Genomic DNA, 15,298 nt, shown 5'->3' with positions numbered 1-15,298 from the left:
TCACAGTCCTGTGGCTGACTATCCCAAGGACATGCAAGTCCTGAGCTGCCTTCACCGTCAAATCCAAGCCACCCGACACCTGGAGGAAGAACACCTTGGGACCCTCCAAAAACACAGCATCAACATAGATTTCACCAGTTTCTTCATTTCCCCTCCCCACACCCCATCCCAAATCCAACCCTCCAACTGTCCATCCTCCTTCCCACTTATCCCCTTCACCCTCCCCTTATGCCTGAAAAGTCGATTCGTCAGCTCCTCAGATGCCACCTGACCTGTGTTTTTCCAGCGTCACACCTTTTGATTATGAAATGGTTTCAGCAAAATTGCCTCATCAAGTATTACCAAACAATCACTAAGAGCCTATTTAAATACACCATGGAAGATAAAAGCAGCTGCAATACTTGGAGCTGGTGGTACTGGTAATATGTAGAAGTGAGTAAAATACCCTATGCTGTTTCAACAATATTCTTCAGACCTATTCTCAAGAAAGCTTATACTAATGACATGAGAACCTGGGGTGATCTAATTAATAGTTATAAAAAAACTTTAAGGTGTTTGCTGGGAGGCATATTCTAAGTAGAGAAACTAGAAATAGGGTTTATAATCGAATAAGTGGTTGATCATTCAAGACTGAGATAAGGAATTTCTCTACACGAGAGAACGGTGTTTGGATGTGTTGTTGAGACAAAGAGGTTTTGCTTCACTGAGGGAATCAACGGAAATGGATAAGGAAGGATATGAAGTTGTTGTAGATGTTTAGTTATTTCATGGAGTCAGTTTAGGAAAGAGGGCATGCTGTCCTACCTACGATGCTATTTCTTATGTTTACTACAACAGTATGTCATTCCTTGTATTCAGTGATTCCTAAGTGAGACAGACAAATCAATTTAATGCTGATTAATTTGAACTACATGCAGTGGTGTGCTTACAACCCACAACTGAGGGGGCTGTTGAGGTACAGTGGTAGTGTTGAAACCTCCGGGCTAAAAAGTCTAGGTTCAAGACTCATCCATTCCAGAGGTGTGACATAACATTTCTGAACAGGTTGATTAAAAATATTTACAACCCACTACTCTTTGTTTAAAAACAATCCAAAAGGAGCACTCCTCTTGCCAAAGAGGAAACTGTCAAGTTCACTGGTTTGGGCTGCACTCTCACAACACCAGGTCTCAAGTGAAAACCATGATAGCAACGCACTGCAGTTCATCTATTTCCTTCCCAGCTTAAAGTGGTACGAGGTCTACAGAAATCTTGCTAAAACCGTAATTGCCCACATTTTACAAGTACTTCTGGAGTGAACTAGCCACACCAATTTAAAACAATACGGAGTGGGAAAGACTGTTCAAATGAGAACATCTATGTAAGTAATCCTTACAAATTAGTTATCATAAAAATCTGTACTGCTTCAATTTCTGATAAAGATTCAAAATGTTCAGGAAAGCCAGGTACATACACATTGCTGCTAGCATTTAATTAAAATAAAGTGTATGACAATACATTGCATGCATTCATAAATTTTACAAAACAAAGGAGCAAATAACTTCTATATATTACAAGCATGCACAAGAAACAATTGCTCATAACTAGAATTCCCCATAAGGACCATGACTAACTTGTTGTATTCTATTGGAACTGTACCTTCTGAAAAAGTGCTGATTCTAGTCAGCAAATGCTTCCATTCAGGTGGTACTTGTCTTTAGGCAACATTGTGCAATTTCCTAGACACTTCAGTTACAAACTCTTCTGATGATTTATTCCAAGGTTCATTCAGAATCCTTGCCCTCAAAAAACACTGTACCAGGTCAGTTTTCTAGATATGCAAGTGAACAACTGCGAGCACTGAAATGCAAAATACAACTTGGAAATACAAAATAGGTCAACGTATGAAGAAGAAAGCAACAGGATTTCAGGTGAGATGCTGGGAGTTCTGACGGGTCTATACTTGAAATGCTAACCAACCTTTCTCTTGCAGATAGAGACTGAGCTGGTGCGCCTCCAAAATTGCTCCAGTATTTTTTTGTCAACATGACTATTTTTGCTAGGTAAAAATTCAGATCCTATCAAACAGACATTTGGCAAGTTTACACCTGTTAAGCTATACCATACCTGAAACTGCAGAAATAGCCACACAACAAATTGCCATGTCAGAAAATGACAAGTAGTCAGCTCAGCCTTCATCTAGACATTGGACTTGAACAAGTTTCCTAGAAGCTGGAGAAAGGTAACTCACTATCATCTTAAGTTTACGAAAATTTTGCCATGCCTACCTTATGAATTTTCTTTCCACTCGAGGTCCAGTTAGTTGAGTTGTAGGGTGAACTACTCTCCTGAGTTCCAGCACTATTCCACAGGCCAATTGAACCATCTTCTTCTTCTTCCCAGCTTGGGGGGCGGGTACTTGCCACAGTAGGTCGATCACCACCACCCCATCCATCTTGCATAGCTTTTGAACCTGAAAAGATTATTTCAGCATGGATTTGCCCAAATCAAGTGGAATAAAAGCCTCTCAAAATCTACTATAGAAATACAACTCTGGTCAGTTAGCCATTTTAAGTGATGAATAACAGGTGCAGAGTTGGGTGGCTAATGGTCTGAGCTGAGTTCAGCTGATGACAAAAAAAATGAGGAGGAAGAAAGGAAAAAACGAGAGAAAACAACTTGTTCTGCTGCACGATGAACTACTTAAAATCTTCTTTTAAAAAAGTCAACCAGGAAAACATGCTTTTAAAATATTAAGTCAGTACTTTAAATTTAGTACTTTTATTTTCAAGGTTATCAGAAATTCCTAGCCTCAGTGACATAATTAGGTTACTCATTCAAAATGAGCTGACAGTTCGAGTCTGAAACCCACTGAAAAATGATCAAGACAATATAAATGGATAGAAGAAAGTGAGGACTGCAGATGCTAGAGATCGGAGCTGAAAAATGGTGTTGCTGGAAAAGCACAGCAGGTCAGGCAGCATCCAAGGAGCAGGAGAATCGAAGTTTCGGGCATAAGTCCTTCTTCAGGAATCCATTTATGTATATCAATATAAATGGATAAGAAGGTAACCTCTTGCTTTCTGAAAGCAGAGGGATTCTAGAAATCTCCAGTTTGAAAGTCGTGCTTTGAAAATATTTTAATTGATCAAAATTACCTTTATTGCAAGTGATAAAATTTGACTAGGTATTGCTGAATTTGAAAAACAGAGTTTCTTTGACTATTTTACATAAATGGTTTCTGCTACTTTAAATGAGTGCATCATGCACATGAGGTAAATATGACTTGGCTCTAATCTTCCAATGTCACAGTCAGATGATAAATGGTATTTTACATCCAATAGATAACTAGTGCACTCCATGAGGAACAAAACATCATCACTTTTTCATGGAAAATCCTGCTACCATGTGACAAATACCCTATCCAAACTCTACCAAAAGGAAGAAATGTACAACACAAAACTATAATTTGTCTTGAAATCTAACTTTGCATCCTCTCCAATGGACTCGAAATAATTTAATGGTTCCGGGCAGTCTATGTAAAATGGTTTACTTAGTGATCAGCTAACATGGCGCTGCTTTGATAAGACAATTCAATGTTACAGAATAACAAACCAAGTCCAATGCAACCCTGATCTAGTATCTTTAAAATGAAGAGTCACTGCTCCAGAAACAGCAGTGTTCGGAATCTTCAAGAACCAACTTAAAGACAGTTTAAGATTGGCAAATCATTAGCTCAATGAAAAGGTTTTCAATTGCTCACAGGTGTTCCTTGGTATTTGTCCTCTAGTCAGCTTAAAATCTTTTGGCATTTGAGGGGTTTTTGCCCATTCTGATGCGACTGCAGGTTTTCTCTTGCTCTCTCATGCCACCACACTTGCACCAAGCATGAAACAGAGTGAGGAGAAAAATCCTCCAGCACCAAATATTTGTGAATATTTTACGTGAATTGACAACCATGTCAAGGATGCTGGGTGGGAAGTATAACTGAAATTGGCCAAAAATGTATTAACATGCATACACACTGCCTTTGAGTGAAGTGTTCTGCATTAGTTAGCAGAAATGCACAGATGCAAACTTAACTCCATATTCTTATATCTCTCAGTAACTCCAATCAGCCAACATGATAAAAAGTTATCAGCATCCCTTATCTGAAAAGGTGTGAAAGCAAGCAAACAAGATTTGTGTCTCACTATTGTTGTCATTCCTATGTATATTTCCTTCAGTTGTCATATTATCATACATAATTTAATCATTCTAGTAGTCCTCGAACCTATTGGACCACCTGTTACTTTTCTCTTTCCCTTCATCTTAACTGCCTCTAAGTATCTAAAATTATGATCTGAAATGTTTTCAAGGTTCTGACAGAAGGTCATTGAACTAAAAGAGTAATTTTGCTTCTCTCTCTAGATACTGTCTAAATTTCCATCAGTTTATGTTCACATTTCTAATTTCCAGCATTGGCAATATTGTGATGCATGTGAAAATCTAAGGTTTAGTTGGTGCTGCAGATTTGACCTCAAGAAATTAGGAAGAAAGCCACCAACTCCCTCAAAGTTAAACATCACACAACACCAAATTATAGTCCAACACAATAGCAGAAATGCACAGATTTGTAAACACTAGCTTTCAGAGTGCTGCTTCTTCACACAATCACCTGAAGGAGCAGTGCTCTGAAAGCTAGTGCTTCCAAATAAACCTGTTGGACTATAACCTGGTATTGCGTGACTTTTAACTTTGTACACCCAAGTCCAATGCCGTCGTCTCCAAATCATGGCCAACTACCTCAGGCAGAGACAATTCAACCGGCATTATCGGATCTTAAAGTTCAGCTCTATGCTAAACTATGAAACTTCATGAACTTTGAAGCTGATGACAATTGAGTTATTTATTCTCACCAATCACATTTCACTCGCGAATGATTTAACTTTTCAAGTTGGACAGCTATTGCAGATGTCATTAGGAAACAGTGATCTTTTTTAAAAATATATCATTTTGTTCATGATTACTGGACTGAATTTTAAGAGTTTTGACCTTCAGCTTCATTTATTTGATGATACCATTTTTAAGAATGAAAAAAGTTTTCAGAATTTGTCCAGCTCCTTACTCTAGTTCATTGGCTTGATGAATCCGCTGGAAAAGTGTACGAAGATCAGGCAGAAGCAAGTGGTGTCTTCACTGCAATGCCCAATTGATAAATTCAGGCTCATTAACTGAGGAACAGACGCTTGCACAAGCTACCATATATATGATGGTAAGCACTTTTATTCAGAAGATGTCTGAAAAAAACTTTGACGAACTGGACAGTAATCAGGTGGCTGATTCTCTCAACCCTGCAGAGACAGTATCCTCAAGCTGAGGGAGAATCAATGAGAACAACAGGGATGGTGAGTGTCTATAATGCTACATTCAAGACTATGTGGCATCTGGAGAGGAGGAGAGACTACTAGAGAGGAAGCAATGGGAAGATCATGCATGGCAGAAGCTTATTTGCAACTCTCATTTTAACTGAGCTCGGATTGCTGCAGAATGCCAATATTCAGGAACCCAATACCCATGGCCGCGTGCACCAATAAAGACAACGGAAAGGTTCAGTTTTGCAATGGTCAGCATTGGTACAGCAGACAAACATGTTAAATGACAGGATCTTAATAAACAAATCCACCACCCTTTATTTTGGTGGCTTTGAACCTCAAAAGTTATAAGCAACATAAAGAATATCAGATGACTACAACTAAGACAGCAAGCTGTGTTACTAAAGATTACAAAGTTTTCATAAACCGAAGACATCAGAAATAGTTTGATAGAGCTTTGCTCAAACTGAGCAAATTGTCAAATAAAACTAGCTTGAATGAAATTAAAAACTTTAATTAAAAACTATTTATGGAAGGTATGAATTTTGACTGAAGACTGCTAGTTGTTATAAATAATGTAAAGCCGCAACCTCCGTAAAGAATCCAGAGATTCCTCTCCTAGCAAAAGGAGTGAAGTCTGTAGAACACAAAGATACCTCTGTCTGAGTTTGGACAGCAACTTGGACTTCCTGCCATCAGTCTGCGCCTGCTGCCAACATCTTGTGGGGCAGCAACTCAATTCAAAAAGGGACTGAATATGGAAGAGTGCATTACTCACAGGGGACATGCGTTTTCTCTGATTCCCATACGACAAATTTTGACTGTCAAAATTAGGACAGCAGCCCTATCACCAGTAGATATGTGTAACAGCTGTCAAAGAAGTAGATAGTCTAATTAGATGGCCTCTTTATGAAAAGATGGAAGATTATTTTAAGATGGCAACTGGAGAAGAAAAAGACAGAGGCAACAGATTGAATGGTCTGAGTTGATAAAGTGCAGGAATGATTAGCTGGGTCATGTAATTAATCAGATGAAAGTGAGAGCTTGTAAAGCCAATCAACTTTCTGAAATCTTACACCATTATCCGTGGGGATATGTACGATGTCACTGGGTACCTAAATTAGTTAGTTAGATGAAGGCTCCAAATTAGGGGAAATTTGACAAAAAGTAATTGACCTGGGTTGATACCTCTGGAATCTTCAGCATTTCTATTTGCTTTCCTGCATTATTTCTTCACTGGCAACAACAAATGCTTGAACAGAGGACCCATAACACCAAATTAATGTTCTTCTCTTAAAGGTTTTTGGGAGGCACAGACCAAACTGGCTATCCTTCACACCAGATAATAAGCGGCTAGTTTTCTGAAATACAATTCCTGCTCAAGGCATTCCCAAGTGGAGGTCACGGATTATAGTGACAAATTTTCTCTTCAGTGGTCCAAGGACACACAGCCAAATCACATTCAGCAGCTACTGCACTGGGAAAAAATCATCAACTCAGAACAAGGCATGGTTCAAACAGAGAATTTGCCTGGTTCAAATAGCATTGCTTTCACACTAACTACTTTGGCACCTGGGGGCGTTCCTGGATATAAATGACTCATAGTGCAAAGGACCTCAAGATCCATCACACTGAAGCCCAAATAGATAAGACCATGAGAAACAAGCAGAAATTAGGCCATTTAGCCCGTCAAATCTGCTCTGCTATTCAATCATGGTTGGCAAGTTTCTCAACCCCATTCTCCCACTTTCTCCCTGTAACCCTTGATACTCAAGAATCTCGGTCTTAAAATATACTCAATGACCTGGCCTCCAAACCTTTCTGTGGCAATGAATTCCATAGATTCACCACTCTCTGGCTGAAGACATTTCTCCTCATCTCTATTCTAAAAGCTCTTCCCTTACCCTCTAGGGTCCTAGTCTCTCCTACCAATGGAAACACCTTCCCAACACCTACTTCTGCCAGGCCATTTATTATTCTGTATGTTTCAATTAGGTCTGCCCTCATCCTTCTAAAGCTCCATTGAGTTTAAAAGCAGAGTACTCCAGCGTTCCTCATATGTTAAGCTTTTCATTTCTGGGACCGTTCTCGTGAACCTCCCCTGAACATGCTCCAAGGCCAGTACATCCTTCCTGAGATATGGGGTCCAAACCTGAACACAATATTCCAAATGTAGTCTGACCAGAGCCTTATAGACCCATAGAAGTAAATCCCTGCTTTTATATTTGAGTCCTCTCAATATAGATGCCACCATTGAATTTGCCTTTCTAACTACTGATTTAACCTACAAGTTTTCCTTCAGAGAATCCTGGACTAGAACTCCCAAGTCTCTTTACACTTCAGACTTCTGAATTTTCTCCCCATTTAGAAAATAGTCCATGCCTCTGTTCTTCCTACCAAAGTGTATGATCTCACATTTTACCACATTGTACTCCATCTGCCACTTCTTTGCCCACCCTCCTTACCTGTCCAAATTGTTCTGCAGCCTCAATGCTACCTGCTCCTCTACCTATCTTTGTATCATCCGCAAACTTAGCCAGAATGCCCTCAGTTCCCTCATCCAGATCATTAACGTATAAAGTGAAAAGTTGCGATCCTAATACTGAGCCTTACAGAACACCACTTGTCACTGGCTGCCATCCTGAGAAGGACACTTTTATCCCCACTCTCTACTTTCTGCCAGACTATCCATGCTAGCACCTTGCCTCTAACACCATGGGCTCTTATTTTACTCAGTAGCCTCCTGTGCAGTACCTTGTCAAAACGCCGTCTTTAAGTCCAGGTAGATAACATCCACTGGTTCTCCTTAGTCTAACCTGTTCATTACTTCAAAGGATTCTAGCAGACTCATCAGGCATGACCTCCCTTGATGAAATCATGCTGACTTTGCCCTATTTTACCATATACTTCCAAGTATTCAGAAGTCTCATTCTTCACAATGAATTCCAGGATCTTACTCATGACAGAGGTTAGGCTGATCAGTCTGTAATTTTTCATCTTCTGCCTTACTCCCTTTTTAAACAGGCGTGTCACATTAGTGATTTTCCAGTCCTCTGGGACCCTCCCCGATTCTAGTTATTCCTGAAAGATCACCACTAACGCTTCCACTCTCTTCAGCTATCTCACTTCAAACTCTGGGGTGTAGTCCATCTGGTCCAGGCGATTTATCCATCTTCAGGCCAATTTTTCTAGTACTTTCTCCTTGGTGATGACCAGTATTCTCAGCTCTGCCCCCTCACTCCCTTGAATTTTTGGGATATTACTCATGTCTTCCACCATGAAGATTGATACGAAGTAATCAGTTCCTTGTTCCCCACTACTACGTCTTCATTTTTCAACAGCCCAATGTCCACTTTTGCCTCTTTTCTGCCCTTATCTCTTACAGCCTTCCTTTATATTGCTGGCTAACTTACCCTCATTTAATCTTCTCCCTATTTTTATTTGTTGCCCTCTGTTGGTCCTTGTAAGCTTCCCAATCCTCTGGATAATGGTGGTTTTGAATGGGAAGTTAAGTTTAGTACCGCAGTATCTTCCCATTCCACAGTCATCATGAGAAAGTATTTCAAAATGTAATTTATGAAGCAAAAAGTGGTAAAATTTAAAAGATGGCTTATGTTTCCTCTCTTCTCTGGACTGGTCCTACAGTTGCAGGCAATTCTTCTGTACCACATCTACATAATCACACTACTTGCAAATCTGATAGCAAGTACGAGCAGGTTATTCACCCACAATGTGCACTCCAGCTAATGCTGATCCTGCTTCCTCTCTATAGTCTACACATGCATGAACTTTCCAAAGAGAGTAATTAAAATCTGACATGGAATTTCTGATCAAGCTTCCAATCCTTTGTCAAATCATTTAATCTAAATAAACACAGGCTGTACAACTTAGTAATCTGATGATACAAAGTAACATTTTTTACATCTGTCCATACTCCTATAACTGTACAATGGACAAATAATAGAGCATCTTACCAGAACTTGATGTGGAACCTCGCCCTGTAACCACATTGGCTGCATTCTGCTCCCGTGGCGCCGGTCCACTTCCAGAGCTCTCACTTTGGGAGTTCTTGTCCCACAGATTCACATTCTTATAGTTGTAGCTGTTGGGATCACCCCAGGCTGAGGTGCCATCATCGATCTCCATTTTTCGGGAGATGGACTGTGGTGAAGGTTCTTCCCATCCAGTAGGTTCTTCTTCCTTTGGCACAACTGGGATGGGTGCAGGTGGCACAGAGGCTGAGCTCCAGCCAGGTCCTGATTGCCGATTCCCTGCAGAGTTTGTGCCCCAAGAGCCAGAGACATCTTGTTGTTTATTCCAATTACTGGCAGCTGTTTTTGATGGCTCACCCCATCCCTGGTGTCGTGTTGGATCCTCCCACCCACTTCTCTGGTTTGAATTAGAGTTACCACCACCCCAAGATCCTACTTCACCACGTCCACTATCGCCCCACCTGGAGTTTGAACTGTCCCATCCACCTGCTTTTGGTTGTTCAGCTGGTTGTCCACTTCCGTCACCCCAACCATTGTTGGGGGACCAACCTTGAGTTGGTTGCTGTCTTGCACCCCAACCAGGTTCCTTGATCCTAGGCGCATCATTCCATGATGGTGCTTTCTCTTCTGGTGTTCCACCTCCCCAACCTTGACTATTTTTTGGGTCCACCCATCCACTTGGACTATCAGACTCCATGTTTGAAGACTGTGGAGCATCTCCCCACCCAGAGTTGCAGTGACTGCTCTGACTGGATGCTTCACCCCAGCCCCCTGAGTTAGTGCTCTGAGTGGTGGTGCTCTCCCACCCTTCTGTTCCTCTGTCAGTACGCCTCTCATTCCTTGGTGACTCCTGCACATCCCAGACTGTGTTCTGTTTAATTTGAGTTTGGCCCCACCCAGTATTTGACAACACTCTAGGATCCAGATCAGACCTACTTATCACAGACTGTATTACCTCCTCCTGGTCAAGGGGATCAGTCTTGTTTAAGCGCCGTCCTCCTGGGTGGTTTTCTGAGCCCCCCCTTTTGTTGTTATTTCGACTACCAGAATCACTCCCAGTGGAACTAGAGGCCTTCACCCAGTTGGAATTTTGGGAGTTCTCTCCTTGGTTTTCTGGGAGGGGATTTACCCTATGATTGTCCCAACCGCCTGTGCCACAATTCTGTTCATTAGGAGTGCCACTCCACTCCCCTTCTGAGCGATTATCAGTCCCTGGCTGTTGCCCCCACAAGCCCTGAGCACCACCTGATGCTGTTCTGTTCCCTTTGCCCCAATTTTTTGCTTTGTTGGGGTCTTGCGCCTCAGAGTCCCAAGATCCACTATTACTATCCCATGATTCAGTTCTTGATCTATTCACCAGTAACTGTTTCAAACCAGAGCCAGCCTTTGCTGTATCATCACTGTTGCGTCCACTATTGCCATCAGCTCCTGTACCATTTTGTCCAGATATTGAATCAGTTCCAGAAGATCCCCAAACTGTATTCCAAGATCCCCCAGTTCCCCGTCCCTCCATAGTTCCTCTAATACTGCCTTCGGATGAGGCTTCAGTGCTCACAGACTGATTCAATACCAAGGGGTTTCCCAAACCCATTCCCATGGGCATGTTCCAGGTCCCATTTCCTGTTGTATCAGACACTCCCTTATTTTGCAAAGGGTTCCCGGTGCTCTGTGAGTTTGCATTCAAAGAGTTAGTGTCGCCATTATTTGGTCCATCAGTGTTAAGAGCTTGAGGCTGTTCTCCAACAGAAGCATTCCATGTAACACCCGCATTTTCCGTTTTTGACTTATTTGCCCAGGCGCTTGCAGAAGTACCATCCTGATCCCTAGGGCTTTGACCTACTGCACTGAGTTGTGCACTGGAGCTTGAAACATCAGTCTCCAAAGTCCCTTTTCCAGAATTGCCCTCCTGACCCAACACTGGCCAGGCTGATGGGTTGATATTTGGGTTCAAAGTCAACCCAAGGCCAGCTCCATCAGGGTTGCTCAAGTTTTTCCAATTGTTAAGTCCGTCTTTGCTCTCCGAAGAGATGGAAGATGCATGACTGGGTTTAGGCACGAGGCCCATGTTCCAGGCCCCCAATTTACATTCATTCTTTCCGCTCCCAGCAGCGAACTGGTTTGCAGCTCCTTTGCAGCTCCTGGCAGCGCCACTTCCTGGTGGCAGGCTCTTCTCGGAGCCAAAGTTTGAGGCACCTTCGTTGTCTACGTGTTCCGAAGCTGACTCAGAGTCCCTGCCTGTGATGCAAGGCCAAGCCTCCATATCAGACCCGTCTACGATTAACTTATCCCAGCCGTGATTGAGGTCAGTGCTGGACGATCCAGAACCCCAAGCAGAATTTGCATAATTTGAACCAGCACCCCCAGGGTTAGCGTCTGTAAAAAGAATCAAATGATGATTAGAGATCCACTTAAGGGGAAATTTTAAAATTTCAAGTTTATATTTGAATATAGAACATAACAAGGTAGTACAGGCCCTTTGGCCCACGATTTTGCACCGACCTGTGGAACCAATCTGTGAAGCCCATCTAGCCTACACTATTCCATTTTCGTCCATATGTTTATCCAATGACCATTTAAATGCCCTAAAAGTTGGCGAGTCTACTACTGTTGCAGGCAGTGCGTTCCATATCCCGACTACTCTGAGTGAAGAAACGACCTCGGATATCTGTCCTATATCACCCCTCAATTTAAAGTTATGTCCCCTCATTCCAGCCATCACTACCCGAGGAAAAAGGCTCTCACTGTCCACCCTATCTAACCCTGTGATTATCTTATATGCTTCGAGTTAATTTATTAGTGGGGTACCACAAGGAACTATATTTGGGGTCCACTGTTATTTATTATTTATACAAATGACCTGGATGAGGGCATAGAAGGATGAGTTAGTAAATTTGCGGATGACACTATGGTCTGTAGAGGTGTGGATTGTGACGAAGGATGTTGTAGGTTACAGAGGGATATCGATAAGCTGCAGAGCTGGGCTGAGAGGTGGCAATTGCAGTTTAATGCGGAAAAGGGTGAGGTGATTCACTTTGGAAGGAGCAACAGGAGTGCAGACTACTGGGCTAATGGTAAGATCCCTGGTAGTGTAGATGAGCAGAGAGATCTGTATCCAGGTACACTGACCTATGAAAGTTGCCACCCATGTTGAGAGGGTTAAAGCTGTATACAGTGTGTAGGCTTTTATTGATAGAGGGATTGAATTTTGGAACCATGCAGTCATGCTGCAGATGGACAAAAATCTGGTGCGGCCACATTTGGAGTATTGCATCCAGTTCTGGTCACCATATTTTCGAAAAGTTGCGGAAGCTTTGGAAAGGGTTCAGAGGAAATTTACTAGGATGTTGCCTGGTATGAAGTGAGGGTCTTACAAGGAAAGGCTGAGGGGCTTGAGGCTATTTGGGAGGGATTTTCAAACTCATTTCTCACTGACATTCAAACAACATCTAATATTTTACCCATTGGTAATGTAAAGATGATGGGCAATAGTAAAATATACAATTTTCTCCAGGTGTTTAAAGAGAAAATGGTATCAGAGCATTAATATCGCTATTATACTAACTCACTAAATTCCACTTGCTGTGACCTAGGCTAATGTCAATTAACCAATTTGGAAATTGAAAGCTAATCTTGGTAATGGTGACCATGAAACAATCAATGTTGTAAAAACCCCTGTGGTTCGCTAATGTCCTATAGGGAAATATACTTGTTCCTTCTCGACCTGGCCTGGATCTGATTCTTAACTGCCCTCTGAAATGGCCTAGTGAACAACTCCATTCCAGGGTAATTAGCGATGAGCAAACAGCAACAACTACATCAAGATAATTTAAAAATTCAAAAAGCAGTGATATGAAATATTTCAGTTTTCCAAAAAAACTCACTAGTTCGAAAAAGTGCAAATTACCCCAATGAGTGAATAAGGAAAAGAACATGGTCTGCAGCTGCGGAGAGTCATGGAGACTAAATGGCCACTAGCTAGGCCATAGCACTCTGCTCATAGACAAGGCCAGCAGTTGTAGCAAGGTGGGTGCTGCTACAAATGATCTCAAAATGTACACAAAAGCAAAAAAAAATTTAACTTTCCCACTCATAATTACTATCTAACTAAAGGTTCTTTGCTACTATTCAGTCGCCTTTGCTGGAGAATGAACATTAGCTAAAGATAGGGTCTAGCTTGCTTGCACGAAACCTGTTGCCTATTTTATAAGGATCTGTATCCCTCTGCTCCCTGCCCATTCATGTATCTGTCTCGACACATCTTAAAATGATGCTATCGTGCCTGCCTCTACCACTTCCGCTGGCAACGTGTTCCAGGCACCCACCACCCTCTGCTGAAAGAGTTTTCCATGCAAATCTCCCCTAAACCTTTTCTTCTCACTTGAACTCATGACCCATAGTAATTGAGTTCCCCCACTCTGGGGAAAAAGCTTCTTGCTATCCACCCTGTCTATACCGCTCATGATTTTGTAGATTCCCATCAGGTCCCCCCCTCAACCTCCATCCTTTTAATGAAAATAATCCTAATCTACTCAACCGGTCTTCATATTTAGTGCCTTCTATACCAGGCAACATCTTCTGAACCCTCTCCAAAGCATCCGCATCCTTTTGGTAATGTGGTGACCAGAACTGTACGCAGTATTCCAAATGTGGCCAAACCAAAGTCTTATACAACTGTGACATGACCAGCCCATTCTTGTACTCAATACCCCGTCTGATGAAGGAAAGCATGCCATATGCCTTCTTGACCACTCTAGTGACCTGCATTGCCACCTTCAGGGAACAATGGACCTGAACACCCAGATATCTCTGTACATCAATTTCCCCCCAAACTTTTCCTTTCACTGTATAGTTCGCTCTTGAATTGTATTTTCCAAAATGTATCACCTCGCATTTGCCCGGACAGAACTCCATCTGCCATTTCTCTGCCCAACTCTCCAATCTATGTATATTCTGCTGTATTCTCCGACAGTCCCCTTCACTATCTGCTAATCCACCAATCTTAGTGTCATCTACAAACTTGCTAATCAGACTACCTATACCTTCCTCCAAATAATTTATGGACATCACAAACAACAGTGATCCCTACACGGATCCCTGCGGAATACCACTGTTCACAGGTCTCCACTTTGAGAAACTCGCTTCCGCTACTAAGGTCGCCTGTTGCTCAGCCAGTTCTTTATCCATCTACAAGGGAGGGCACCTCCTTACCTTCTGGAGAGAATAAATCTGCAAGACAAGTGTATACATTGTTTCTTGCAATGTCACAAGGTGTGTAAATATGACCTAGACTTTCCACCCCCTGCTGCAGAAGTTGCAATCCCATCAGATGAGGAAACTGAACTTTTGTATTGTTCTTTTAATTCAGTATTTAAATTGCCCCCTCCCATCCTACGATCATACTCGCAAAACAACATGAGCCACCTCATAGAATTCAAAAAGAAGAGAGGCTGCACACAGTGTCTTACAAGACAATAGTGGTCATTTTGCAAATGTAAAACTAGCAAATAACAAATCTAAACTCATCTTTTCCATTAGCGTGGGTTTTTGTTTTAGATTTCTCCACAAAACCTTTAAAGAGAACTCTACTTACCCACTGGTGTACTGCCGTGCTGCAGTGGACAGTTGGATTGCGTCAATGGTTGTGCAGCGCCAGGGTTTGATCCTGGCAACCCAGGAGGCCCCGCCCCACCTCCAAGAAGCCCACAAGAAGGTGGAGGGGGCTGACCACGTTTTAGTAACACTTTGTGCTCGTGCTGGCGAAATCGAGGAGGCACCTCACGGGGCAGATAGCGGGCGGCGTTCTGTGGCTGGCCGTTGGTGGCCACCGCCCTTTTGGCATTGTTACCACCGTTGGCGGCTGGTGTTGGAACGCTGCCAACTGGGGTGGCAGTTGGAGGCTGGCTTAGGCTTGGCTTCGTCGCTTCGGGCACTAGGGAAATAAAATAGATAAGTTAGTAATTAGGAAAAAATTCC

The 15,298-nt window shown here is 42.2% G+C and overlaps 1 protein-coding gene across 9 annotated transcripts in view; it reads right to left on the bottom strand.

The window, feature by feature from the left end:
* Positions 1-15,298, bottom strand: part of tnrc6ba (trinucleotide repeat containing adaptor 6Ba) — a 214,964-nt gene that overhangs the window by 37,616 nt on the left and 162,050 nt on the right. For all 9 annotated transcript variants that reach the window (XM_043679483.1, XM_043679480.1, XM_043679489.1 and 6 more), the window contains 3 exons: positions 14,916-15,254; positions 9,308-11,698; positions 2,268-2,452 (listed from right to left, as the gene is read on the bottom strand). In XM_043679483.1, coding sequence (XP_043535418.1) covers positions 2,268-2,452; positions 9,308-11,698; positions 14,916-15,254 — 2,915 coding nt within the window. The remainder of the gene's footprint in view (positions 1-2,267; positions 2,453-9,307; positions 11,699-14,915; positions 15,255-15,298) is intronic.

Source organism: Chiloscyllium plagiosum, chromosome 39, assembly GCF_004010195.1.
Source record: "Chiloscyllium plagiosum isolate BGI_BamShark_2017 chromosome 39, ASM401019v2, whole genome shotgun sequence".
Lineage (NCBI taxonomy): Eukaryota > Metazoa > Chordata > Chondrichthyes > Orectolobiformes > Hemiscylliidae > Chiloscyllium > Chiloscyllium plagiosum.
Note: the sequence above shows the minus strand (reverse complement) of the source record. Positions and strands in the feature narration are given on the sequence as shown.